The 24,686-nt window shown below is 54.7% G+C and overlaps 9 protein-coding genes across 9 annotated transcripts; 5 read left to right on the top strand and 4 right to left on the bottom strand.

Moving 5' to 3' along the window:
• Window positions 1-343: 343 nt before the first annotated feature.
• Window positions 344-2,499, bottom strand: BBA_08210 (DUF1253 domain-containing protein; the record flags this gene model as incomplete). Its single annotated transcript, XM_008603307.1, has 3 exons — window positions 344-1,658; window positions 1,713-2,403; window positions 2,481-2,499. The coding sequence occupies 3 exons, from the start codon at window positions 2,497-2,499 to the stop codon at window positions 344-346; spliced, it is 2,025 nt and encodes a 674-aa protein (XP_008601529.1).
• Window positions 2,500-3,007: 508 nt separating this feature from the next.
• Window positions 3,008-4,228, top strand: BBA_08209 (Mov34/MPN/PAD-1 family protein; the record flags this gene model as incomplete). Its single annotated transcript, XM_008603306.1, has 2 exons — window positions 3,008-3,115; window positions 3,230-4,228. The coding sequence occupies 2 exons, from the start codon at window positions 3,008-3,010 to the stop codon at window positions 4,226-4,228; spliced, it is 1,107 nt and encodes a 368-aa protein (XP_008601528.1).
• Window positions 4,229-4,962: 734 nt separating this feature from the next.
• On the bottom strand, window positions 4,963-7,244 carry BBA_08208 (R3H domain-containing protein; the record flags this gene model as incomplete). Its single annotated transcript, XM_008603305.1, has 5 exons — window positions 4,963-5,652; window positions 5,705-6,033; window positions 6,085-6,164; window positions 6,213-6,539; window positions 6,592-7,244. 5 exons carry the CDS (start codon window positions 7,242-7,244, stop codon window positions 4,963-4,965), a joined length of 2,079 nt encoding a protein of 692 aa, XP_008601527.1.
• Window positions 7,245-8,700: 1,456 nt separating this feature from the next.
• Window positions 8,701-9,354, top strand: BBA_08207 (uncharacterized protein; the record flags this gene model as incomplete). The annotated part of the gene is made up of 2 exons (XM_008603304.1): window positions 8,701-8,791; window positions 8,840-9,354. 2 exons carry the CDS (start codon window positions 8,701-8,703, stop codon window positions 9,352-9,354), a joined length of 606 nt encoding a protein of 201 aa, XP_008601526.1.
• Window positions 9,355-9,480: 126 nt separating this feature from the next.
• BBA_08206 (cwf18 pre-mRNA splicing factor) lies at window positions 9,481-10,131 on the bottom strand (the record flags this gene model as incomplete). Its single annotated transcript, XM_008603303.1, has 1 exon — window positions 9,481-10,131. The coding sequence occupies one exon, from the start codon at window positions 10,129-10,131 to the stop codon at window positions 9,481-9,483; it is 651 nt and encodes a 216-aa protein (XP_008601525.1).
• Window positions 10,132-10,631: 500 nt separating this feature from the next.
• Window positions 10,632-12,887, top strand: BBA_08205 (pentatricopeptide repeat domain-containing protein; the record flags this gene model as incomplete). Its single annotated transcript, XM_008603302.1, has 1 exon — window positions 10,632-12,887. The coding sequence occupies one exon, from the start codon at window positions 10,632-10,634 to the stop codon at window positions 12,885-12,887; it is 2,256 nt and encodes a 751-aa protein (XP_008601524.1).
• A 1,148-nt stretch (window positions 12,888-14,035) lies between these two features.
• BBA_08204 (uncharacterized protein) lies at window positions 14,036-14,907 on the top strand (the record flags this gene model as incomplete). Its single annotated transcript, XM_008603301.1, has 2 exons — window positions 14,036-14,095; window positions 14,161-14,907. The coding sequence occupies 2 exons, from the start codon at window positions 14,036-14,038 to the stop codon at window positions 14,905-14,907; spliced, it is 807 nt and encodes a 268-aa protein (XP_008601523.1).
• A 1,317-nt stretch (window positions 14,908-16,224) lies between these two features.
• BBA_08203 (bacterial transferase hexapeptide) lies at window positions 16,225-18,338 on the bottom strand (the record flags this gene model as incomplete). Its single annotated transcript, XM_008603300.1, has 3 exons — window positions 16,225-16,293; window positions 16,358-17,451; window positions 17,507-18,338. 3 exons carry the CDS (start codon window positions 18,336-18,338, stop codon window positions 16,225-16,227), a joined length of 1,995 nt encoding a protein of 664 aa, XP_008601522.1.
• Window positions 18,339-22,128: 3,790 nt separating this feature from the next.
• Window positions 22,129-22,493, top strand: BBA_08202 (uncharacterized protein; the record flags this gene model as incomplete). The annotated part of the gene is made up of 2 exons (XM_008603299.1): window positions 22,129-22,360; window positions 22,438-22,493. The coding sequence occupies 2 exons, from the start codon at window positions 22,129-22,131 to the stop codon at window positions 22,491-22,493; spliced, it is 288 nt and encodes a 95-aa protein (XP_008601521.1).
• Between the last annotated feature and the right edge of the window lie 2,193 nt (window positions 22,494-24,686).

Here is a 24,686-nt window from a genome sequence, read left to right as displayed (position 1 = left end):
GAGCCATCAAATCGTGACACCTCGCAGCAACGTCATGATTCTGAAGAGAAATTGTACCATAGAGCTTGGTTGTTGGGTCCAGAGAAGGGACTCTATTGTATATTAACGGGCATTACCTCTGTGGTCACTAAGCTGGCCAAATTCTTCCTTTGGTACAATAAAACAAGCCATCACTTCTACATGTGCCGCTACATGTGCCAGTACACCAAAGTGGTTCGGCATGACGTGCCAGCTAAAGCATTGTCTATAAATTAGAGACAAAGAGGGTAAGAAGACATTAAAAGAAATACATGCTTTTTCTATGCGTAATACAAGTCTACCAATCTTCAAGATGAAACCTGTACTAGATGAAATCAAAGGTATCGCCCCGATCCTGCAACATCTTGCCCACTCTCTTTGATCCCGCCACCCGCTCCAGCTTCATAGCGTCATACTTGGAAAAGAGCACCCGCACGGCACCCTTGCCAGGCTCAATGGTAAAGTCCTGCTCGCTCTTGCTCAGGTACTCGCCCGCAATCTCCTTGTAGAAGATGGGATTGTCCGGCAGCCCGTAAAAGATGACGCGCTGTACGCCCTTGATTTGCAAGCGGCGAAAGTGATGCGCGCGCTCCGAGTACAGCAGGACCTTGTGGCGACCCGTCACAAAGTGCGAGCGCGCCCGCGACGCCTCGGGCACGTCCGTGTACTCGGAGATGGCGCCAAACGAGACGGCGCCGACCGTGACCGACGTGGCAAAGTAGTTGCGCACGCGCACAAAGTCGAGGTACGAGGGCACAAAGAGCAGCGTGCCGCCGCCGGCGCCGCCGGCAACGTCCTTGGCGCGCTTGACAATGTTGGGCACAATGGCCGACACAAAGTACTCGAACCGCGCGTCCGGGTCCTGGTCGAGCGCGTGCGACTGGAAGCGCGAAAACGTCTGCCGCGCCTTGACGCCTAGCTGCGTCAGCACGCCGGGGTACTCAGGCTGCAGACGGGCCTTGCCGGCCCAGTTGCGGCACATCCCGCGCTGCAGCTCTGCGAGCTCGGGCGTGTGGAAGCCGCTGAGTAGGACCGTCTGCCGAAAGTATCGCGCCCAGTCCTCGAGATACCAGGGCCGCAGCCGGCCAAAGTCGCAGCCGTGCGCGTCCTTGGGCTGCAGGTTGAGGTGCTCGAAAATGTACTCGACGTGCTCCCAGTTCTGCATCAGCAGCGCGTCGGCCTGGTCGACGACGACGACCTCGATGGAGCTCAAAAAGTCCGAGTCCGGCTTCTTCTTGTCCTCTTCGGAGCCAATCGCCATGCGCAGGCCGAGCGGGCTGGCCAAGAGAATGTCGGAGCTGTAAAACTGTGCAAAGTACTTGACCGTCTTGCGGGTGAACTTGACGCCGAGCCGAAACATGTCGTCGTCGTTGCCTTCGAAGAGCTCGCGGAAATCGGCAGGTCTGTCGGCGCCAAAGTTGTTGTCCTTTGTCACGTACGCCTCGTCGAAGCGCTTGCGATTCTCTTCCTGATCGGGCTGACACAGCTCTCGTATTGTGCGCACCATCTTGGCGCACGAGCTGCGCGTCGGCAGAAGAAAGAGCACCTTGGGGCGCGTGAAGCCCTGATCTCTGAATTCTCGCTCTGTCTCGGGATCTTTGGCGAGCTTGTAGTTGTTTTTGATCACCCGATCTCGTGTTCTAGGCGAAGGTCAGCGAATTTTGCACGTGTCTAGACCGCATGGCGGAACTTACTTGAAAATGTGGTTCAGCGCATGGCTGCAGGCCAGTCGACGCAGTATCTCGGCGTTGTCGACATTGCGATCGCAATATAATACATCTTGGTAGTTGAACATGAGAGAAGCAATGTGTTTTTGTGCTTCATTCAGCCCAGCAACAGTCTTGCCGAAGGTTTCTTGCAGCTTTTCTTTTAACTTGATATTCTTCAAGTCTTGAGTAGAAAATGTGCTATCAGAGCCGGCAGATTGCACAGTAGCCCTGAGGGGGCCCATCAATCTTCGCCCAGTTGTCCACTCGTCGTTTTTGGCAGCATTGACGGCTTTGGCCGTGCTGGTTTCATCGGGATGTGCAAAGTGAATATCAAAGGGGTCCAAAGCCTCTCCTTCGTCCTCTGAGTCTTCGTCATCATCACCTGCTTGCAGAACTTCCTCCTCCTCCTCCTCCTCTTCTTCTTGCTCTACTAGATCAGCATCTGGAGCTTCTTTTCTCTCGTCTCCGTCGCCGCTCTCTTCCTCTGCATCGTCGTCCTCTTCGGATTGTATGCTGTGATCCAGTTTGCGACGCTTAGCTTTGTTGGTGCTTGACTCCTGGAAGCTTTGCAGTAGCGCCATGTACGGACGGCTGGTTTGCTCAATCTCTTCCTCATCGTCGTCGGATTCCACGCTCATCACGTCCTCTTCTATTTCCTCTTTTTCATTGTCCGATCCTTCAGATGAGTCAGAGTCCCTTGTAAATGTCAAACTTTTATCCTAAAGAGTGATTGAAATGAGAGCCTTCACTTACTGTTCATCGAGACGGGCATTATCGAAACGACGGGTTGGACCAAATTGGCTGTATGATTTTCGACCACCTCGCCCTCGCCCTCGGCCGCCTCCTCGGCCACCACCCCGGCTACCTCCGCGTCCTCTAAAATTGCCTCTCCCACGAGCCATGATCCTTAGAAAAGACGTTCTTATGAGTTGTACCGAAAATTACTTCCAGAGCAAAGATTGAGACCCTAGTACTTATGAAAAGAATATTTGAAGCACTAGCCACAGAAGGTGGGCCATTCAAATTTTGCACCGCCACACCGGCTTATCAACGGGTTATCTTAGCGCGCACAACCCCAGCGGAGCCTGCCAAACGAGCCAAATACCCAAAATCGAGGTTGAAATTTGGCTGGCACACGCAAAAGGAACAGCCCCTCCTCGCTGTGGGAAAAGAAACTTGCTGGCACACCACCACCCGTCCTTTTTCCGCCCTCCACGACGCAACCCGCCCCGACCAGCACAACACCACGATCCCCGGTCGAGAGTTTGAATCTGCCCAGTATGGCTGCCGCTACCGAGCGCTTTATACACCTTGCGCGCCCGTTGGCACACGCCAACGTCGGCATCCAGACCAACATTGCGCCCCTCAGTGTCAATATTCAGCCCGAGGTGGGTAACCACGATTTTTCCAGCACGCTGCGAGCTGGCCTCTCTACTTTTTGAGGGGAAGCTATTGGCAGACTTGCTTCTTGAACACCGCGATTTGCTGACGGACCGGAACAGGCCATCCTTTCGATCCTCGACCACGCCGTTCGTCGCGATGTCCGTGACGGCGCTCAGCCCACCCGCGTAATTGGTGCCCTGGTAGGCACCCGATCTGAAGATGGCACCGAAGTCGAGGTCCGCTCGTGCTTTGCCATCCCGCACACCGAGGAGGAGGACCAAGTTGAGGTCGACGTCGAATACCAAAAGAGCATGCTCGCCCTCACACTCAAAGCGTCGCCCCGCGAATCGCTCCTCGGCTGGTACACGACCTCGCACGAGCTCAACAGCTTCAGCGCCCTCATCCAAAACTTCTTCGGCAGCCCCGACACCGGCACGTTCCCGCACCCTGCCGTCCACATGACCATCTCGACGGAACCCGGCGAGGACATTGAGACGCGGTGCTACATCTCGGCTCCTGTCGCCGTCAACGCCGAGCGCGCTGCCGACAGCTGCCTCTTCATCCAGGTCCCTCACAAGATGATCTACGGCGATGGCGAGAAGAGCGCCCTCGAGGCCGTCGCTTCGGCCAAGGATGTTGAGTCGCGCACCGCCTCTTTGCCCTCCGATATCGAGGGCCTCGGCCGCACCATTGAGCACACCATCGGTCTCCTGGACCGCGTCAGCGAGTGGGTGAATAGCGTTCTCGACGAAGATGAGGAGCCCAACAACGCCCTCGGCCAGTACCTCTTGAGCGCTCTGTCGCTCGCTCCCAAGGTTGACGCCGCCCAGATTGAGCACGACTTCAACAACCACATTCAGGACGTCCTCATGGTCAGCTACCTCGCCAACTCGATCCGCACTCAGATCGACCTCTCCCAGCGCCTCGCCACCGCCAACCTTGTCGCCATCGATAAGGATGCCGAAGGCAAGGGCGGCGACGGCGAAAAGGGCAATCAGCGCGGCGGCGGCGGCAAGCGTGGCGGCCGGGGCGGTGGCCGCGGAGGCGGCCAGCAGCGCGAGCCGCGCGAACCCAGAGAGCCTCGGGAACCTAGAGAACCCCGTGAACCTACGGAATAGAGTCGGAGCCTATCCTGGGCTACCTCGGCATGAACAAGAAGATGAAATGAATCAAAAGAACGAATTTCAAATGACGCTCTTTTTGTGTGTGTTATGGGTTCTTTTTGCATGTTGGACACGCAAAAGCTGTTCAGCAGATATCTCTGGAATCCAACCCGCCCTCCTTCTCCCCGCTGATTTTCGGTGTGCAGCTGCGTGTACTTTGGGTTTATATTGAATTACAGGGAAGTCGGTATGCGGGGACAAGGGGATTGCGGGCAGTCGGAGATGAGAGGAAAGGCCGCGGGTCTCTGGGGAGGGCTGCTGCTCCGAGAGAAAGATAAAAAAGATTTCATCGTGGCGTTACGTGGGCTAGGCAAAGAAGAAAAACATGAACAAGTCATGATTTGCTTGGCAAACATATACTTTTTTTAGAAAATTCAATCTTCAAAAACATCAGGATACAGTCTTTCTACCGCGATCATTTCGCGTGGGTGTAGGTCTTGTCCATTCAAGTGTAAACATTGAAACGTGCTTTGTCGTTGCGTTCTATGATATGTTGTTTCCTCTTTTGCCCCTTTTATGGATATATAACAGGCCAGATGCAAAAAGTTATCCTAATCCGCCCTTTCCCTTTGATTTTTCGTTTTCGTATCATAACGCCCAAATATGCTGTAATCCATGCCATTTGCGCCATTCACCAATTTTCCGTTCTATGTCTGTATCCGACAGATTGACAGTCGCAAGTGTTGCTCTCACATTCCCGTAGCTGGCTTCTGGGGCAACGAAGCGGGATTTCCGTACGTGGGCAAGTGGCTGTACATTTGGCCATTGGGTGCCGGCCCATGGGGAGGCGGTCTGCTATTCACGGGCATTGGCGGTTGCTGAGCCATATGCTGGGGAGGCTGCATAGCCACATGTGGAGGCGTGCCCTGAGGAGGGCCGTGGTACGATGGGATTGAGTTATTGGAGCCTTGTCTGGCCATGCCGTACGCACCACCGTATGGAGGAGGCATTGGGGGCTGATAACCCGTGTAAGCCAGATGAGGCGGTGTGCCGATTTGAGGGCTGCTATGATGCGATCCGGGTGCAGTAAATGGCGGCTGCGGTGCGTGAACAGGAGCCATGGGCACTCCAGGGCTAAATGATTGTGTCTTGGGGTTAAAGCCATGGTTTCGGTTATAGCTACCTGGGATGGGGTGCTGGCTTTTGGGGTCATGCGGGTTGGCGTTTGCGGGTAATTGCCCGAATGCGTAGGGGATCCCACCAGGGCCGTAGAGCGGGCCGGGGCTTTGGTTAGAACCCTGCGGTGCTCCAGGTGGAGGAGGACCCTGCGGCGGGTAGGGCCCAGGCGCGTTGTAAGTAGGCTGCCACCCATGAGATGGTGTATTCGGCACTATTTGCGGCTGCGGTGCGTACACTACAGGGCTTCCTCCAGCGGGATACTATATCAAGTCAGTTGGATACTAACCTTTGGGGGTTGAGGACTGCGCATACCGGTGCGGGAGGATAGGCAGGATATCCGGCATTGGGTGGCATGGCAGGGACCGGGCCATAGGTTGGCCCTGGTTGCGTATAATTCGGCGGAACCTGGTAGTTAGACGGTCCAGCGGTAGCATACAGCGCACCGGGTGGTCCATATTGCGTTTGCGGTTGCGGCACCCATGTTTGTTGCTGAGGTCCCCAGTAAGGCTGGTACTGGTGTCGAGAGTCGAAGCCATCCGAATCGCGGCGCTGCTTGGATGCCTTTCCACGCTTGCCCAAGTTTGACCTATTAGCGGACGCAGAGCTCGTTCTAGACATGCCAACTTCTGCGTCATTGTCCGCTTTGAAGGAGTGAGTATAGTGCATCATGAAGGGTATCGACAAGAACGAACCTGCGGGGCTATCCTCGGAGCTTCCAAAGATTCGCTCTCTGGCGGCCTTGTACGCTTCCTCGCGCTGCTCCCGGGAAAGCCTACAATGTGTTAGCTCCGGCTTGCGTTCACAGTAATGCGCAACTCACTTTTGGTTAGCAGGCTGCTTTGCATCACTACCAGTCTCAGAAGCAGCCTTGGAGGGGCTGGCGCTAGCCGCAGCACTATCGCCTTCTTGTCCGCGTCGCATAATCTTTCGCGGCAAGACTGCAGGCGGTGGCGTGTTGCTGGAGGATGGGGCCGGCGCCGGAACCATCTGTGCCAGCGACGCCGGAACCCGACAGAATGGTGTTCGGAATATCCGAACAGACCCGATATGCGGTTCGTAAGAATGCGTCATATGGTAGTAGTCTGCTAGTTTGTGGGTCAACATTCTGCAGAAGGAATTGGATGGTGGTAGGTCCATATAAGGCTCTCTAAGCGTCATGTTAGAAAGTCGACGAGTTGCAGTGGTATGCTGAATCTTACTTGGAGTTTTCGACGAAATTTATCACGTCTGTTTCGAGCCGCAATAAGAAGAAGCGATCGCGCGGCGAAGCCAGCGCATCGAGGAGCTTATCATCGGGCGCTTGACGGTAGATGACGTTGAGCGCATCAGACGATCCAACCTCACCACCAAGCTGTAGCGCAGCGCCATTTACAACTTGTTGCTCCGAGGATGTGCTTTGTGGGGTGAGAAGACCAGCAACATGGCTTCCCATGGCAATGGCAGGCCGGGCTCTGGCCCTAGCAGCCGCCTCCGAGCCCAGCCGCGACCCAGCAACAAGAGATGCGGCATCGTCATCCTCAGCCGCCGCTTGCACACTTGCACTGTCATCTGGACGAAGAGACTCCTTTTCATCCAGCGCGAAAGTGGTTCCTGATGTGATGCTTTTGCCGTCGAGACTGGGAGGCTTAGTCCCTGAGTCGGAGCTGGAGTCGATTCTTTGTATAATCGGGAGCTTGTCCGCGGCGCCGGCATTCGAGAGGTGCGGATTCAAGTTGAGATTGCTTAAGGATGCAGCAGCCGCATGGATGCCGGCGGGTTGCTGCTTCATCGGCATGGCAACTGACTTTGGTATGTGCGATGCGCCAACGACGACGACGGGGTCGGTCGCAAGAGATCTTTGTGTAGTATCCATTGGTAGGAGAAAGTGAGGGCAGTTTCTTAGAAATTCTAGTTCTGTGGCCTCTATCATTAGCAGTGCGACAGCAACAAGAAACAGCGTTGACCTTACGACGTACGTTTGCTGCAGGGGGCGTTTGCGCTGGTAAGGGGGGTATAAATAGCTGCAGTAGCAGAAGACTGCAAAATTGAATGCCGTCTTGTCAAGAAGAACGGATGCGATACAAGGCGCGTAAAAGAGACGAGAATGACGGCAGAGCCAACAGAAACTCAAAAAAATCAGAGCCGGTCGAAATAAGTTTAGCAGAGAAGGCACCACGGAAGTCTCATGATCGAGAAAAGTAGCACATGGTTTCCGGTATCTTGAAGACGCTCGCAAGTATCGTATCGACCAGAACGACGGTTGAATAGTTTCCGTCTCGCAGTCAAGTTGCGCTGCAGAGGCGAGTTAGCTCTCGTGGTGCGTCGGCGTCGACGTTCTGCGACTCTCGAAAAGAAATGTCGTGGGGCTGGAGAAATTGTGGCAGACGTCAAGGAGGGGGGGGGCAGTTGCGCTTGAGAGGGGGGAGAAAAAAACTCCCAAGAGAGAGGAAACTTACAAGAAAAATGATAACGAGAGCCGGGTCGTATGCACCAAGATTCTGGTTGACTGAGAGAACGCAAGCGACGAGGTTCGGGTAGTCGCTCCAAACAGAAAAATAAATTCCTAGACGCAGGCACGGCAGGTCAAAAGTTCTGGGATCTTGTTCGAGCGGCCGCCCTCCCACGGCTGTGGCGTTTAGTTGGATACCCATTAGTCAGGTGACTGGGCTGGGTCGCCGAGACAGTCTGCAGTTGTCTGCATGGCCTGACAAGGCCTGAAATATTTTCATCGACAGAAAGGAAATGATTTTCATTCTTGCTGTGTCGCCTGAATTTCATCATATCCTCTGTCAAGTTATTCGGTAGGCCTAGTCATGCCGTCGCCAGCCCATAAGGTTGTACATGGCATGGCGGGACGGCAGCAAGCGCAGATAAATGTATACAGCAAATACATCTAAATTATTCGGTTGGCGGAACCTCGGAAAGAACTCAATCAGCTTTCCAGCTAGTATTTCTTTTCTTCTAAAATGAAAACTGTCTAATCCATGTCCGTCACGTCTAGCAGCTGGCTGAGAAGCCCAACCTGGGATACTCGGTCACGTGCACCAAGGCTGGAGGTCTTGCCAGCATCTGGTGATGGGCTCCAAGTAGAACAAGTGCCAGTATCCGTACAAGCAGCAGCCTTCACCTCGGTCCCGGCAGGATCAAGGGCTTGAAAATGCATTCCTATCGCAGCGGACCTTCACGGTCAACGCCGGCCAATGTACAATGTCAGAAGTGCTTAAAAAGAGATATGTCTTGCCCACTCAGCTTTTTTTTTTTCATTGCCGCTAACTATCTAGAACGGCACTATTCATATGAATGCAAAGCGACGGCTCAGGAGCGACCATATGTCTCTCGACCATCGCGAACACAGCAACTTCGCAACCCCAAACTCATTCCAAAGCTCACAAATGATGCTCCAAACCCTTTGGAGAAAAAGTATGCTGCCTATGACACTCGCTCAATTCACGACTGACACAACTATAGGAAGGGCGCCGCAGACGAGGAACTGGCTAGGCAGGAATCTGAGAGAGAAAGGCGACGCGCTTTGGAGGATAGGGATGATGAGTCGGATGAGGCCCCGCGACGACCGAGGTCGCCCTCTGTCGACTCTGTGTCAACTGTGTCCACCAACTCGCGCGCTGGCTCGGCATCGCCGCCCATACGTCCAAGAGACCGATACGGCTCTGAAAGCGGGGAAGAGGCTGGGGAAGTGGAAGAGTCGCGACATAGGAGGCAATACTCGAGAAGTCGGTCGCCACGACGTACCAGAGAACGGCGCGAGGATACGCGACCAGCTTCTCCCCGGGGCTCGGATCACAGGCGCAGAGACGGGGAGCGTCGTCGCAGGTCTCGGTCACCACGTGAGCGTGGTGACAGAGGAGACAGAAATGGCGAGCAGGGGAATCATGGAGATAGGAATCGCCATCGACGAGACACCGCGCCTAGGAGCGACACAAGAGAGCGCAGTCTCAGCCCTTTCAGCCAACGTTTGGCTATGACGCGAGCAATGCAGCGGCAATAAAGTAATATGCGTAACAATGAAGGGTATCAATATTTACACCAGTAGGCGCATGTTTATATGTACAAGGACAAATGCAACAGTTTTCCACGTCCAACAACCCTTCCTATGCGGTCAGCGCTTCATCTTCTTCCTTTTCTCGCCTTTCCTCCTCCTCCTCTTCCTGCTCCCGTACTCTGAGAGACTCGACAAGCGTAGCACCGTCCATTCCGGCAGCCTCAACATCCTCTCCGCTTGAAGATTTTTGAGCCGCCTTTTGTGCAGCGGTGATGCGATCCTTGACCAGGCGCGCAATAGCGTTGTCTGTGCGAACATTTAGGACGTCCATCTTTTGCTCCAGGTTACGCTTCAGATCCCAATTGGGCTTCTTTGGCTGCAGTTTAAAGAGGTCTATGCCCTTTTGCTCAGCAGCTTCGGTTGCCGCCTGCTGCTTCACTTGGGCCTCGAGGTCCGCGGCCTGCTGCTCGAGCGTGGCCTTGTCGTCTGCCAGAGTAGGCGGCGCCTCGAATCCGAGCTTTGGGCCGCGCGTCTCCGGGTCGTAATTTCTTCCGGATAGGTGCAAATGTGTCACGTCAGGAGGTGCATCCTCGCCGTCGGCATCCTCGTTTTCTTTGTGGCTGGAAGTGGCGGGCAATCGCTCGTTGGCTTCGGGTGCGACGAACTCGTCGGTGGGTTGCTTGCGCTTGAGGCTCTTGAGCTTGGCAAGACGCGCCTTGCGATCCTCCGAGGCGGCGCTGAGCGCGGTATGCGACGACATTGTGCAGTAGGGTCCGACACCGGTTTGCTCAATTGCCAAAATCTGTAGCTGCAATGTTTTTCTCTTGCGTCGAGAAGCTTGAAGATTGGTGGGGCAGAAGAAAGTCGATGCCAGGCGTGCCAGGCTGAAGTGCGACAGCCAGCGCAGGAAAAAAGACAAGGTGCTCACGGCCCACCTTAATTTTGTCCCTTAAACCTCACCACGCGACAACGGGAGCGACAATGTTTATGACTTTCCGATTGCGTATCGCGGCAGGAGAACGAATAATGGTATAGCATACGACTTCAACGTGCGCTTCAATCACAATGCATGGCGCCAGGAGGGAGTTGTGCTTGAGAGCACACGCGGCGCAACGCTCAGCATCACGACGTGCCCACACTGGCCAGGCTCGCATGACGCAGACGTTGACCCTGCTTTTATTGGCAGATACGCTGCGCAGAGAATGCCTGGTTCCTAAATTTCCCTGTACCTCGCTTCTATCACGACAATACTCAACAACAATGGACGAGACCATGAGGAACAGGTTTGAGAATGCGCATGCGGCTGACGAAGCGGAACGAAGCACACACACCCCTCAACATTCAACGTCGGTGCACTCCAACGAGACGTTGGCGGCTGGAAGATTTCCAGTGGCCCCCAAAAGATCTCATGTTCCCTACGTATCTCCCCGGTTGAAGCGAGACAAGCCGCAGCTGCAGCGCGTACGAGCACACATGAGCGAGAAAGAACGGCAGCGGGGCTATCTGCCGTTCCTATGTTCAGAATCAGAGCTGAATTCTGTGCAACAACAATTCGATCGGTGGAAGAATGCAATACTGAAGCTGAACACAGGTCATAAGTCTGCTCTGCGATATAGCAACGATCGGGGCAGGTGGTTATATGAACATCATGATGTAACAAGCATGCGCGATGCCTGGGAAGCCTTGAGTATCGAGAAGAGGCGGAAGGAGTGGCCAGCGGTCATGCTCGCGACGCTAACGAATTGTCCAAGCAAGGTGGCCATGGTTCTGGAGGCGACCTTGAACCCGTTGCCGCCCGGATACGCCATACACGATGTACTCCACGTGATGGGACAGAGATTGCAGCTCGACAGCATCAAAGATGCAAACGATAGAGCCTTGATGGCTGACAAGGTTTTGGCTCTACTAGCCCACATGTTGGAAGATGTTCCTGAGGGCCATGTCCCATTCCGGCAACACACTGTTGGCCTCTTTGCGGCGCGACTGCCGGCGGCCCAAGCCAAGGATCTTTATGATATGTTGAAGAAGAAGGACTTTCGACTTCATCGGCACACTGAGTTACAGTTTGCCAGCAAGCTCGCTAGCGAAGTCGCTTACAAGAATACGGCTTATGAGATTCTCAAAGCTATGGTGGAGAACGGCGCGGCATTGAATGATGCAGCATCGGCCAGTGTGGTCACGAAGCTGCTACAGTTCAAGACCATGAGCGACTACCAGTCGCAGGGGGTGGATAGTTTTGCAGCAAAAGATGCTCTAGAACTGTTCATGGCGCACGGCTACACGCCAAATACAATCACTCTCACAGCCTTACTGTCCACACTGTGTCAGGCAGGGCAGACTGAAGAGGCAATTCACCTGGCTTTGTTATTCGCGGAACACGGCGTGCAACTCGATGGAAGGGCCTGGACCACTGTGTTTGCTGGAGCCAAAGCCAGCTTGAATGTTGAAACAGTGACCAAGGCTTTGCTGGTCGCCAAAGTCACGCCAGTTTCGTTTGCGAGTGTGCTTAGCAACGCGTTGCATGCAGTCTTTTACTTTGCGACTTCGGAAACTCACAGCAAGAAGATGAAGACGCCTTGGTCGGTGCCAATGTTTCGCCCAATGCTGAAGACGTATGCAAAGAAGTTTGAGCTCAAGTCTCTCCAGTGGTGGCTGCCAGACTCGCTGCCGTTGCTGCTGAGCGACGAGGGCATTGACAAGGAAGTGGATGATAAATTTCGTGACCCCCTGGATCGCGAATGGGACTTTGTGCACACTATCTTGCCCGTGGTGGACAAGGTTTTCGAAACCGAAGGCGACGCTGCAGAGACCAAGCTGCAACCCAATACCATGGCCGATGCAGTAATGCTGCGAGCTTATATACGGTCGCTCTCTCACCCGCAGGACATACTGGCCTTTTACAGGTACTTCAAGTCGCGGCTTGAGGAAGATGAGAAATATCCCAAGCTTCTGCTGCAGAGCCAGGGTGCCATGATTCATGATACATTTATTCTGGTCATGACGGAGCATCGCGAACTGTGGAGAGAGGCGCTGCATGTATTCGGTGACATGCTCAAAGCTACTCTACGTACCAGGTCGGCGGCCAACAACGACAACGTCTCCAACCAAGCGCCCGATTCAACGAGTCATCTTATTCATCCGGACCACGGCAAGCTGGCGGACGAAACGGCAATGGAAGTGACGGTTCATCCAGCCCCGACCGTGCTAACGATGACGATTCTTTTGCGAGGGTTGCTTTATCAAGGGGAAGACGCCCTCGCCGAGCAGCTGTTGCAAGTGATGCGGGAGCTCGACATTGAGCCCAACTTGGTGACGTGGAACACGCTGATCCGGCACAAAGCACTGGCGCAAAATACAAAAGAAACTGTCACGTTGCTGCAAGAAATGGAAGCAACCGGTTTGAAGCCCGACAAGTACACATATGACGCTTTTCGCAAGCTGCGGGACCAAGACAAGGCGCTCAAGATGATGCAGTTGATTGTCGACGAGAACCGCGAGAGCATAGATGCAGAGTAGGCGCTATCATTCTAGGGCAAGAGTTTGTATACTATTCGCGTATTTGTAAATTAGTAAATCCCTCAGCGATAGGAATTGGCTCTAATCTCACTAATATATCTACTATAGGATGTCTTCTTACAAATTATCAGGATGGGCCGCTTGGGCCTCAAAGGCAATACCCATGCAGGACAGGACGCTCAATGACAATGGCTACATGCAGCAGGGCTGTCGAGTGTGACTGATCAATCAAGGAGCTTTCAGGCCGGTGGTGTTCAGACTGGGGTACAAATTCCCGCCAGAGCTGTTTCAGCAAAGACAGAAACATGCAAGCTCTTGCTTTACGACGACACACGGCAGCAGATGATCAGGTTTCAAGAAGACATTTACTGGTGATGTATTTTTCGGTGGCGCCAGAGCACTTATTCGGGTTTCCGTCTTTTTGCCACGAGTTCTTCCGGTGGCAAAGAGTCCTTGCGTGACAGCCCTCGACAACATCTCGCCATGTCCTTCGAGGTATTCGTCTCAAACCAATCAGGGACCATGAATAATCTTGTTCAAAGAAAGGACAGGGAATCTAAACGAAAAGAAGAAGAAAAGGAAATCACTCCTTTCAGAGTCAGAAAATCTCGTGAGTGAGCGGCGGCCACTGCCTTACCTGTCACTAGCTGATAGTAGCTAAGAGGCAGCCAGTGGTCCAGCTCTGCCCGCTAATCGCAACCAGTAAGCTGACGATTCTTTCTCCTTCATCGGTAGATACAAGGTCTGATCCAATTTCTAGAGTTTATAAAGACTCCTGCGAAAGAAGAGACGAGTCTGTGCTGATTGCTGTACGCGTCCCTCGGAGCAGCTTGCGCGGCTCTCGTCGCATTCGCCGAGCTGCCCCGCGCCGGTCCGTATTACAAGTATGGTTGTCTTCGGCTCTTCGACTCTGCTCTCTATCACAGACATATAATTCGTGGCTTGCAAAAGTGGGAGCAGGCTAGTTATGTCCACATATCTATTGCAAGTGCGCTCATACATTCAGCGAGGCTGTGCGAGGTTGTTGGCATAAAAGACCAGCAAAAGCGTCGGCGTCGGCGTTTATTGCCATCGCCTTCAAATCGCTATAACAGCGAGCTCGCCTGTCCGCCCGGCGCCCCCAAAACGAACGAAACCTTGCGCCCACCATGCCGGACCCCGACATAGCCCAGTTCACGAGCGTCTTCCGCGCCGGCAAGCCCGACAGAGTGCAGCGCAACCGACAGCCCGTCTCGTGCATGGCCTGCCAGCGCCGCAAGTCACGGTGCGATAGGCGGCATCCGTCACAGGCCCGACGCCCATCCTCGCCTACATTGCCAAGTCGAAGCTGTCCGTCATCCTGCGACGCGTCATGCTGCACGCGCTCGCCGTGCGGCGGCCGCCCTACCAAGAGACGCTGCGACTCAGCGACCAGCTGCGGGCGTGGCACGACGCGCAGCCCGGCCGCCTGCGCATCCGGGTCCATCCGCAGCACCGCCTTCACCGACACAAACTACAACCATCATGCACCGCATCATGCTCGAGCTCATGTATACCGCAGGTGCCTCTGCGTGCTGCACCGCCCCTACCTGACCGAGCGCAAGGACGACCGGGCCTTACGACTGCTCCCAGCAGACGTGCCGCGCCGCCGCCCTCGCCATGCTCGAGATGCACCTCGAGCTCGACCACGAGATTAGCGCCGCCGGCCGCATGCACGAGGACCGCTTCATGGGTCTCCAATCTGACGCTCCAGCATTTTCTGCTCGCCTCCACCGTCGTCTGCGTCGACCTGAGTGAGTCGCGCGACATGCCGCCTGCCGAGCGCCGCCGCTGCCAGGCGCTCTTGAAGCGCTCCCACGACGTCTGGGCCGGCCGCCGCGCCTACTCGTCCGACGCGCGGCACGCCACCAAGATTCTGCGCGCCGTCCTCAAGAGGGTCGACGGCGGCGCGCCAGTCTGCGACGATACCGGCACCGTGACGCGCGTGTCGTCGTCTTCTGCCGGCGTGTACCCGGCCACAGATCTGGACTCGCCGCCATGAAAATGGACATGTACGTTCCGCCGCCACGGCCGCCGCCACCGCCGTGTGTTTGTCCTGCGCAGACGGAGGGCTCAATGGTCCTGGTCAACTGCTGCGCCATCCAGCCACAGCCGCTTTCCCTTCAGCAGCAGGGGCGCCAGCCGCCGATGCAGCCTCCCACGCCTTGCCGTTTACTCCACCCGCACCACTATCACCACGACGTCGCTGCCGCCCCTGCCACCTCGCAAGACATGTATAATGATCTCGGCGCGGGTGGATACATGGCCATGGCCGCGCCCGACGCGCAGTGTTTCGCGCCCGACTTCGGCCCGGTATCCGACCTGGACACGCTCCTGTACAGCACAGAAGGCGTCAACTGGGTAGTCCCCCCCCCCCCCCCTTAGCCCTTCTCACACCCATAAACGGCCCCTCGCTGGTCTTTTTCAGGACTCGATTGATCAATTTCTACGTGTACAAAATAACAACAACGAAGAGGGTTGGTTTGATATATTGCAAGGCGTATGATACCATCTAACTATACATGGGTGTTTTCACTTTTTTACATCCGTGATGCTTGTGACTCGCTTTTGCTTAATCTTCTTCTTCTTCCACAGATCAGCGTTTTGTTTGTTTTCTTCTCGAGTATGTCATATTGTAGTTCCCGAGGCGTTTATCGAGTATTGTGAATATGGCTGGTTGCTTTGGTTCGTTAAAGTCTCAAGACGTTTTGTCGAGCCCGTTCTTGTGTAAGCCAAAGTTACCCACTGCTGCGTGTAGAATGCTGGCAGGAAGTTTTCAACATAAATTAGGCGAAACGAAGTCGCAGGTGGCCACACAGAGAAGTCCGATCATCTTCTTACAAGGTGAATAGTACGCACGTTTTGACCGCGTCCATCACCTGCTTCTACAAGTGCCATCAAAACGCCATCTGGAAAGCGTTTTCTTTCTTCTTCTACTGACCTAATCCATGACAAACAGAGAGTCACGTACGTATTATCTCTGCGGAAAAATTTTATTGGCTTCCAATTACAAATAAGTAATAAGTTCAAGTTTTACTCATTCTCACCAGGATAAATACAGGTAAAACAAAAACTTGACAATGACCCCGTCAAACAAGTATATACACTCACCATCCTCCAAACAAGTGTACTGTTAATTCCTTCTCGAACAAGTATTGTTCTCTCCAGCCGCTGCAGGAAAAAAGAAATAAAGGATATCCGGGAACAAGAAGAGAAGATACAGAAAAGGAGTAAATGAAAGGACAACGAGCCCTCGACCAGGGCAAACGAGAATAGAGAGAGCGCCGGGGGAACAGCATACGGCATGCAAAAAGCCTGCTTACATGGAAGCAACACCCCGTAAAACACGGGCGGGGTTACCGGCAACAACAGTAAATGGAGGCACGTCCTGAGAAGGGGAGAGTTAGTACCAAGAATCAAACAACAAGCCAGTGTCAAGTTCTGAGACATACCTTGGTGACAACCGAGCCAGCGCCAATGGTAGAGCCCTTTCCAATGACTTTGCCGGGCATAATTATGACACCACCACCGATCCAGCAGTCCGAGTCGATCATGATGGCTTTGCTCAATTGGGCTCCATGACCACCCTGACGATGCTTGGGATCTGTAGATAATTCAACGGTGTACATGCTGACATTAGGTCCAATGATGCAGTTGTCGCCAATCTGTATTTTGCCCGCGTCATTCATGGTGCAGCCTTTCCCGATGTAAACGTGGCTACCGATGCTGATGTTATAGCCATAATCGCAATGGAAAGGAGACTCGACAGCAACATGACGTCCAACACGACCAGCATTGCTGCGACTAGAAGCTTCTTCAGCGGAAAAGGAAGGTGAATCACGCGGCTGCACAATCTCAAGAAATAGACGAGCACGCTCCTCGGTAGACACACCGTTGGTAGGAGGGTACGTCAGCGAATTAAAACGCCAGCAGGCCGTGGCCGCGCGATCTCGCTCCAGGATCAGTTCCGAGTCAAACTGATAGAAGTAACCTCCTTGGAGCATTTCCTCCTTCTGACTTGGACGCCTTTGGTCGTAAGATGCAACGGTCATGTTGTGAGGTTGTGCCTGAGGGTGAGAGAGAGCCATCTGAGCCGCGATTTGAGCGCTTGATACAGGGGGTGCGAGAGTGTCGTGGTGTCGCTGGTAGTCGTTAGCGGTGCGATCACCAAAAGCGGGCGGCTGATTGTTGGCTGATACCGGAGTGGGATATGCGTTGGTTGCGGGTGTGTAGGGGCCCGGCGGAAGCTTCTGGTCGGGGCTGGCAGACGGGCCATCCGAGTTCTTTGATGTCTCGACACGAAGATTGTGGCCACGGTACTGAGGTAGAGGTTCGCGCTTGGGGCCGGCTGATTGGCCGTTATTGGCGGCTTGCGAAGACGTGTAGGGCGAAGCAGGCATACCATAGGCACCAGGTGGCACATAGTTAGGGTCCTTGGATTCGAGCGGTACGCCTCCTGGCTTGTTTTCGATCATTTTGGGCCATCCTGCGCCACGCTGGGGAGGATACCCGGCGCAAACAAAAGCCCCCTTGATACAATTATTGCCTATTGTGTGTCAACGCGACTCCAGCTAGTTGATGAAGGGGCTTATCTGGCTTACATTCAGGCTTGGCCTCGTCACACTTCTTCTTCCTTCTGCGGCAGGTCAGGCAACCAGTCTTGGTGCGGTTGCTAAAGTTTCGCTTGCGCTTCTTAGGGTCATGCTGTACAACACCACCGGAGCGTGGTTCCGAGTAGGTCGGGGTCTGGTATTGAACGACAGCCTGGCTGCTGCTCTGGGGCGTAACAGGGCTGTATTCGACTTGTCCGGCATGCTGACGGTCGGCGGGCACATGAATGGGGACAGATGGAGTGGTCTGATATTGAGATGCCTCTGCATGTGCCTCTGCGTGCTGAGATTCGGTTTGGTGGTCGCCATTTGGCTGCTGTTGCGAAACGACGGTCCCAGTCTCGGGAGTGCGCTCTTGCGTGCGCTCGGTGGCCTTCCGCTTCGTGGGTTGAGTAGGGAGCTGCGTACGGCCCTCACTCGAACTGGACCGCTTGCGCTTACTAGAAGAGTCATTTTCATTGGATGCAGACGCAGGAGGCGCACGTTCCAGGCCTTGGGTGGGCCAGCTCTCGCGCTGATTTGGTGATTGAGCGGCGGGAGCCTGCGCAGGCGTAAATGTCGGAGAACCCGCGTCAACAATGGGGAAAGGTAATTCGGGAGAGGCCTGAGCAGTATCGGGAACAGGAGCCTCAACAGGTGTTGGTGCTTGTGGCGGCGCCGAGGCTGGAGCTGGAGAAGCTTCGACAGCTGCCACTGGCTCCGGACTTGGTAGATCGGTTTGCTCGTCGGTGGTGCCGTTTGGAGCATCGAGGCTCGAGACGGTAGCAACAGGTTTAGTTGCTACCTTTGGCGAGGTTCCGTTGAGTGCAGTAAAACCAGACATTGTGAGTTGACTTGCGGGTTAGGCTGAGATAGAGTTGGCGTAGGCCAGCTGCCCTTGAGTGAGCTGGCTGCTGCTGAGTGAGACTGACGTCGAGTGAGATGGGTGTCGTGAAAGTTCTTTACACTCTGAGCAAAGAGATGCAAAATTTGTCAAGTCGAGGTACCAGACAATGTTGCTACTGCCGGGCCAGCCGACTGATGAGGAAGTGGTTGAGGCGAATAGGTGATTGATCGGAAACGCGATGCTAGGGTCTGGGTAGTCCAGAGAGAGCGTTACGAGACGCGGGAGGACAGACGAAGAAGAATAGCTGCTGGAAGTGGACGGCAGCTATTAAATAAGGCTTGTGGCGCTGGGCAAACGGCCGGTAACACTGATGAAACTATTGAATTGTGTGAGGTTGGCGCGCGACTATGGCGGGTGAGGAGAAAGGGCGCCTCCAAGATGATAGCTGTGGCGGGCGGCAGAAGGGCGTCTGGTGGATGTGTTTAAACCTAAAAGCTAGCCAGGCAAGAGCAGTGCAGAAAATGAAAGCACTGGTGCAGTGGGCTGGTGGGTTGGTCGAAAGATGCGATTGAAGCCTGAGAGGAGGAGGTGTGATGCCTGGGAAGCCAACAATCGTGGGTGTGAGGATGAAGGTGGAGGTGAAGATGCGAGAGAGTTGGGCTGGGGGGGGAGATGCGGTCGTTTTGAGTAAGTATGTAGGCGGCAATGGTTCGAGAAAGATTTGGCGGCACCGCGGAGCACAAGAGCGTGGATGCGTGGCTGCAAGGGTACGAGCCAGAGCGGGTAATAGGTACAAACTCACAAGCAGGGTAGACCGTACTGAATTAAGTACTCGGTACAATCACGCCCGTTGTCGGTCCTGCGTCGAGGCTGGTAACTACCAAAGTGCCGCAGTATTCGTAGGCAGCGTGCCAGCTTGCCAGTCAGAGCGACAGGCCCAGAAAGAGAGGCCAGGGGGTCCTGAGGGTTAGCAGACAAGCAAAGAGAGGTCCGAGGAGCGCTTCTCCGGGGGTGTGAGGGGCGCCTGCTGGCAACTTGGCTGGTGCTGAAGTCGGAGAGACGGCGCTATGCGGCACTGCACAGTCCAGTCCACTCGCAACCCACCTACGGGCAGAGAGGCTAGTAACAGAAGTGGTGAGGGAGGGGGCGTGTGCGAGACGGCCAGGCGCTTGAGACTACTGGCGGACTGAGGCTAGCAGCAAGCCCGTGTGTGTGCTCCGTACAGGCGTGCTGGGCTGGCGGGCGTCAGCGTAACGAGCGTCGAGCGGCGAGCTCAGGTATTGGCATTGGTATTGGCGACAGGGTTGGACAACAAATGAGCCCGGGCAGCGGAACGCGGAGCCCGAGGCGGCGTGTGTGTCTGGAGACTCTGAGCTAGTCGTAGACTCGTAGGGAGTGGTCGGTCATCGGTCGTCGGTCTATCGAGTCGACTGAGCCAGTGAGCGATGGGGAGTGATATTGGCATCACTTATCGCCGCCGAGACGCAACGCTCGGCAGACGCCCACCTACCCCTCACTTTTCCTGACAGCCTCTCTCCTCGCCAGGCTATGCCATCTCGTCGGCCGTGCTCCCCTCGCGCGGGTGTATGCGGGCAGCGTCGACTTGCTTCCTAACTACGAATATGGAGCGCGGTGGCTACGGTACTACTGAACACTCCTGGTGCTACCACGGCTGTCGTCTATGGTCTGGCAGACTTTGACAGACTCCCACGAGCTGCTCGTCTGGGATCAGGCGGAGTGGTTCGGGGGTTTGGGGGGGGTGGGCGTCGCGTTCGACAAGAGTCAAGGACTAGGAGTCTAGGAGTTGATGAGGCCAAATGAGCAAGCCCACACCCGCAGTATTTAGCGTGTGCGCGCGCGGGTGCGACAGTGTATTTAGAGCGTGTGCGAACAAGTGTGAGTGGGCGGCATGCGAGCGCGCAGGTTGGGGCCAATAAGAAAGCGGCAGTCAGGCGTGGCTTGTAATGGCTGGGCTAGGATGTATGAATACCTAGGCGGGCCCGCTGATGATTGTCGAGGATTATTAGAGTGTCGTTGGAAGAGGACGACGACGATGAAGGAGGCCTTCGGCGGGCGTAAGGAGAGCAGATGAGGGGAAGAGTTTGTACGTGAATTAGTAATAATTGGGACAAGATGGGAGATGGCTGGGGTATTGCGAGGCTAAGCACTGACAGGGAAGCAGCTATTTGGTCTTCTGTCCATTCTCTACCCAAACGGGATGTCATGAAGTGCCTTTTTCTTTTTTTCTTTTTTTTTGTGCCGTCTCTTTTTTCTCTGCCATCTATCTATCTCTAATAAGCCATCTCTTTGCATTGGTGTCATCTGCATGTCTACCTGGTAAATAGGTCGGCACTGGCACGCTAGGCTGGACCTACCTTACCTCGCCTCGCGAAGTTCAATAGGGCGATGGCAGCCGCCACCGTCCGGCCCGCCCGCTTGAATTCTCGTTTAGCGGGTCCTGGTCCTCGCCAGCCTGGCCGCCACTTGTTTTGCGCTCCGTCTGCGCTTCCTTCACAAGCAGCACAAGTTAGGTATTTATTGTATATCGTTAGTTAGTGCCTAGGTAATCCGTACTTTCCATTCTAACAGCCCTCACCATCCACGGTAATTTAATGCCAGTGTAAGCGTCATTCATTGTTAGTCGCGCTGAATCGGGACTCGCTGCCTGCGCCCGTCAAACAGGCGTTTGTGACAGCCTCGTTTGCTCACTCGTCCACTTCGTGAGTTTTCCATTACCACTACGACTTGGTACTTCCTCGAGCAACACAACGACCAAAGACGCTTCTGTCAACGCCTCGCGGCAGACGCCGTTATCAATACCAATATACAAGGCCTTGGTTCGGATTGTCGTCTGTCGCCTCGTCTAGTTATTCGTACTCATCTCCTCTCCACCGTCTACCCACTCCTCCGCCCCGCCTTCGTCTTGTCGTCGGCCGCCAGCGAAAATGACAAGCACATGCGCCTCTTTTCATGATCCAGCACGCCGCTCATTTGATCACTCGGCCACTTGCCCCCCAAATACCCAGAAGTGCCAGACCACACCAAAATGTCCCCGTCTCCGTGCGCGTGCGTCTAGTGGAGCGTCTCTCAGAAACTCGCGACCGCGTACATTGCCCGATTGAGACGCCGCTACTGGTGCACATGAAATCGCAGTTCGGCTAACACTGGCTGTCTGGGTACCGTACCAACCTACTAGGAACATCACGCGTCGTCCGTCGTCTGTCACCTTCCTTGGAGTGCGCAGCGCCTCTCGTCAACCATCGTCATTCAGACACATGGTCGGTCCATCGCTGTCAAGCTGCCATATTGCCTTTGACCGCCCGCCAGCAGGCCGCGTCTCGTGTGCCGCACTGATACCACAGCAGGCGTCCCGCCTTCGGCACAGCCGCCCATGACCTAAATATTGTCTTGGCCTTCTGCCGCAGCAACCTCAACGCTTCTGGGTCCTGCTTGTAACTATTTACCATGCTGTCACGCCTCTCGTGCCCAGTGTGGCCAAAGTAGCCCGCCGGGGCTACTCATCATCTGCGAAGCGGGTGCAGCACGCTCGCAAGGTACATACGTGCGGTGCCGGCGATGGCGACAGATTCTGACTGTCCCGTCTCCTTGGCTTGCATCCACTGAGAAAAATCAGCACGGCACTCACGAAGCAATGTAACCACACGCAACTGCTGCCAAAACGATTTGTTCTCGGCATAAATAGAGCGATCCGCAACCAAGGCTTCTAGTCCCTGCTCAGAAGCCTTCTATGCGCCAGTGCCAATGATCAATGATCACTGTACCAGTAATGCTGCGTGACCATCTGGCGAGGGTCTTGCTCCAAGCCACTGCCCACACCACTCACACCACTCAGCTTGCCGACCCTAGCGTGCCTAGCTGCCTAGAGGCTGCAGGTGCCATGTCTCAACGTTTCGACGACTCCCCTGTGTGGCTGCCAATCGTCAACCTTGCTCCCTTCTGGGCCACACGGCGCCTTCTCGCACACGTCTCACACCGTGGACCCTCGCACACCTTGTACTGTACGTGCACTTCACACAGGCGCTGTCAACGATACGAAAGCTGGTTGCGCTAAACGCGGCGTTAACACCCTCCACAGCCTTTGTCTACCTCGTACCCCTCACGAACCCGCTCCAGCACCTTGGCCCTGACTGAGAGAGTCCGCCCTCTAGCTCTTCCAAATACTGGGTTGCAGCCAGAGTGGGACAAGGGTACCAGGCCCGCAGCATACGGATACTCTCCTCAGCTTCAAAATGACTCTTCTGCTGGGAGACGCGCTCCGCCAGGATTTCACCTCGACGACTCCGTACTTGAACTACCTGCTTGCTCATAACGCTCGAGTCTCGACAGACCCGACTGGAAACGCTTGCAATGTCATGTGAGAGCGAGGCGCTCCTCGGACCTGCCTTTAGCTAGGCCAAACTTTCACGTTTCAGAAAAGCTCATCTCAAGCCGCCAGCCATTTCTTGATGTCTCCGAGGCTGCTTCGCCTACTTTATGACCCCGGGGCGAGGGTGTCCAAGTAACGAGTCCATATGCATGCGGCATTGTCCCCGCCATGCGCCGATGGGGTACTCGCGGCAAGCTCACCTGCGAAGGGAAACAAAGACGGCAGGTTGATTGATCCGGGAAACCGAAGCCGCAGCAGTGGTCAGTGAACGAGCAAGCATCACACCCATGCAAAAAGACGCCTCCGCTATTACCCCCTACCACATCCTCTCCACACAACCCCAACGACCAGCCTTGCATCTGCTGAACCCAGCGCGCTGGAGGCGCCGTCATGCGGCGGCTCGCTTGTCATTCAGCAAGTTTGTACAACAATCTGTCCAGGGAGCACAGACGGCGCAATTGTCGCGCCATTTGCTATTTAGTTGATACATGGCAAGTAATGCCTTCGTTAAGTGAAACAGACGCAACTCAGGCCATAGCTTCCTACCTCCCAGGCTCGTGCTTCCATGCCTCTTTGTTTTGGCGGACAGCACTATCACCAATGGACAGGTTCGTAGGCATATACTCCGGTGCAGAAATTGGGCCGCAAGTGGAAGCAGTGGCTCGACAAAGTATATTGATCTTGAGCTAGATGCTTGACTCCACCTTCCGCTCTGTTTGTCTTTGTCCCGAGACTTTTGGCGCAGGAAACACATCGAGACACGTCGACTTTGTTGGGGCGCTTTCCATCCCGGCCTCAGTAGTACGTCTTCAGGCAACACGTGGTTATAACAATTCCCCTCGGCAAGTCACAGATGGAACCAAAAAAAAATATCAAGCATCGCTCTCACTGGCCAATGTCTAAGACCCTTTTTTCTTATATTTTTTTTTTCCAACCAGCACACCCTTGACCGGCCAAAAGTACTAGTTCAGAGGTCGCGCAGGACCAGAGACGCATTGATGGCTCGTCTAAAAAGTTGCCCGACATGCCCGACAACCCGCCAAAGCTACCACTTGCCATTGCCAGTCTAGCCTTGCCCGCGTGGACAAACGAAGCGCTATTATTAACTAGACTAGAATATCGGTGCCATAAGGCGAACAGTAATTCGCCAGCCAAGAGGCCGGGACAGCATCGTTTGAACGAATCGCCGTGGTCACTAAGCAAACCGGACACGAAAGCTCCGCCCAGCGACAGGGCGCTTAATAAGCCTTTGTAACATTCCCCATCGTGTCGGGCTGCAGCGGGCGCTCAGGTCGAGTGAACTTTTTGCTTTTACTTTTTTTCTTTTTTTTTTCTTTTTTTTTCTAATTCCAAACTTCACTCCACAGCCAGCTGTCTTATAGCGGGGTATCGCCTTCTGGCGACGTTTGCGCTAATTAGTGGTGGATGGACAGGCTCTCGCTCATTACTCTGCTCCACGACTATTTATGGTTTACGACAATTACAACTAACACGGAGCAGCAGCTAATATGGCACTATTCATAGTTTGCCAGGAGCCTTAATGAATTGAAGCCGCGTGGCGGTAGAGTTAACATGATGTTGCCTCTGTCCCCACGCGGCGGTCGACATGCCCTTTCCAGACGCCGTTACGCTTGGCTACGAAGAGTGACGGATACCGGTCAATTCATACCGCCTGGCTGGGCCAAGCTCTGCTAATATCTAGATTCAAGTTGGCCGTCTCTGCTACGACCAGCTGGGATGCAAAGCCTCCCTCCCTCCTTCGGCCGACTTTGGCGGCCCCAATCACCGCCAGGCAAGTAGACGCTATCCCCGATAGCTCAAATCAGCGATACATCAAACGTGGCGCACTTTGGCAGTGCAAGATTATCTGCCGGATATGACCGGGGTGCGGCAAGAGGCAAGGCGCCGTTGAATTATTCATGATTGACACGAGAACCCAGCCACTCGGTGGACAAAAA

Source organism: Beauveria bassiana, assembly GCF_000280675.1.
Source record: "Beauveria bassiana ARSEF 2860 unplaced genomic scaffold BBA_S00032, whole genome shotgun sequence".
Classification (NCBI taxonomy): Eukaryota; Fungi; Ascomycota; class Sordariomycetes; order Hypocreales; family Cordycipitaceae; genus Beauveria; species Beauveria bassiana.
Note: the sequence above shows the minus strand (reverse complement) of the source record. Positions and strands in the feature narration are given on the sequence as shown.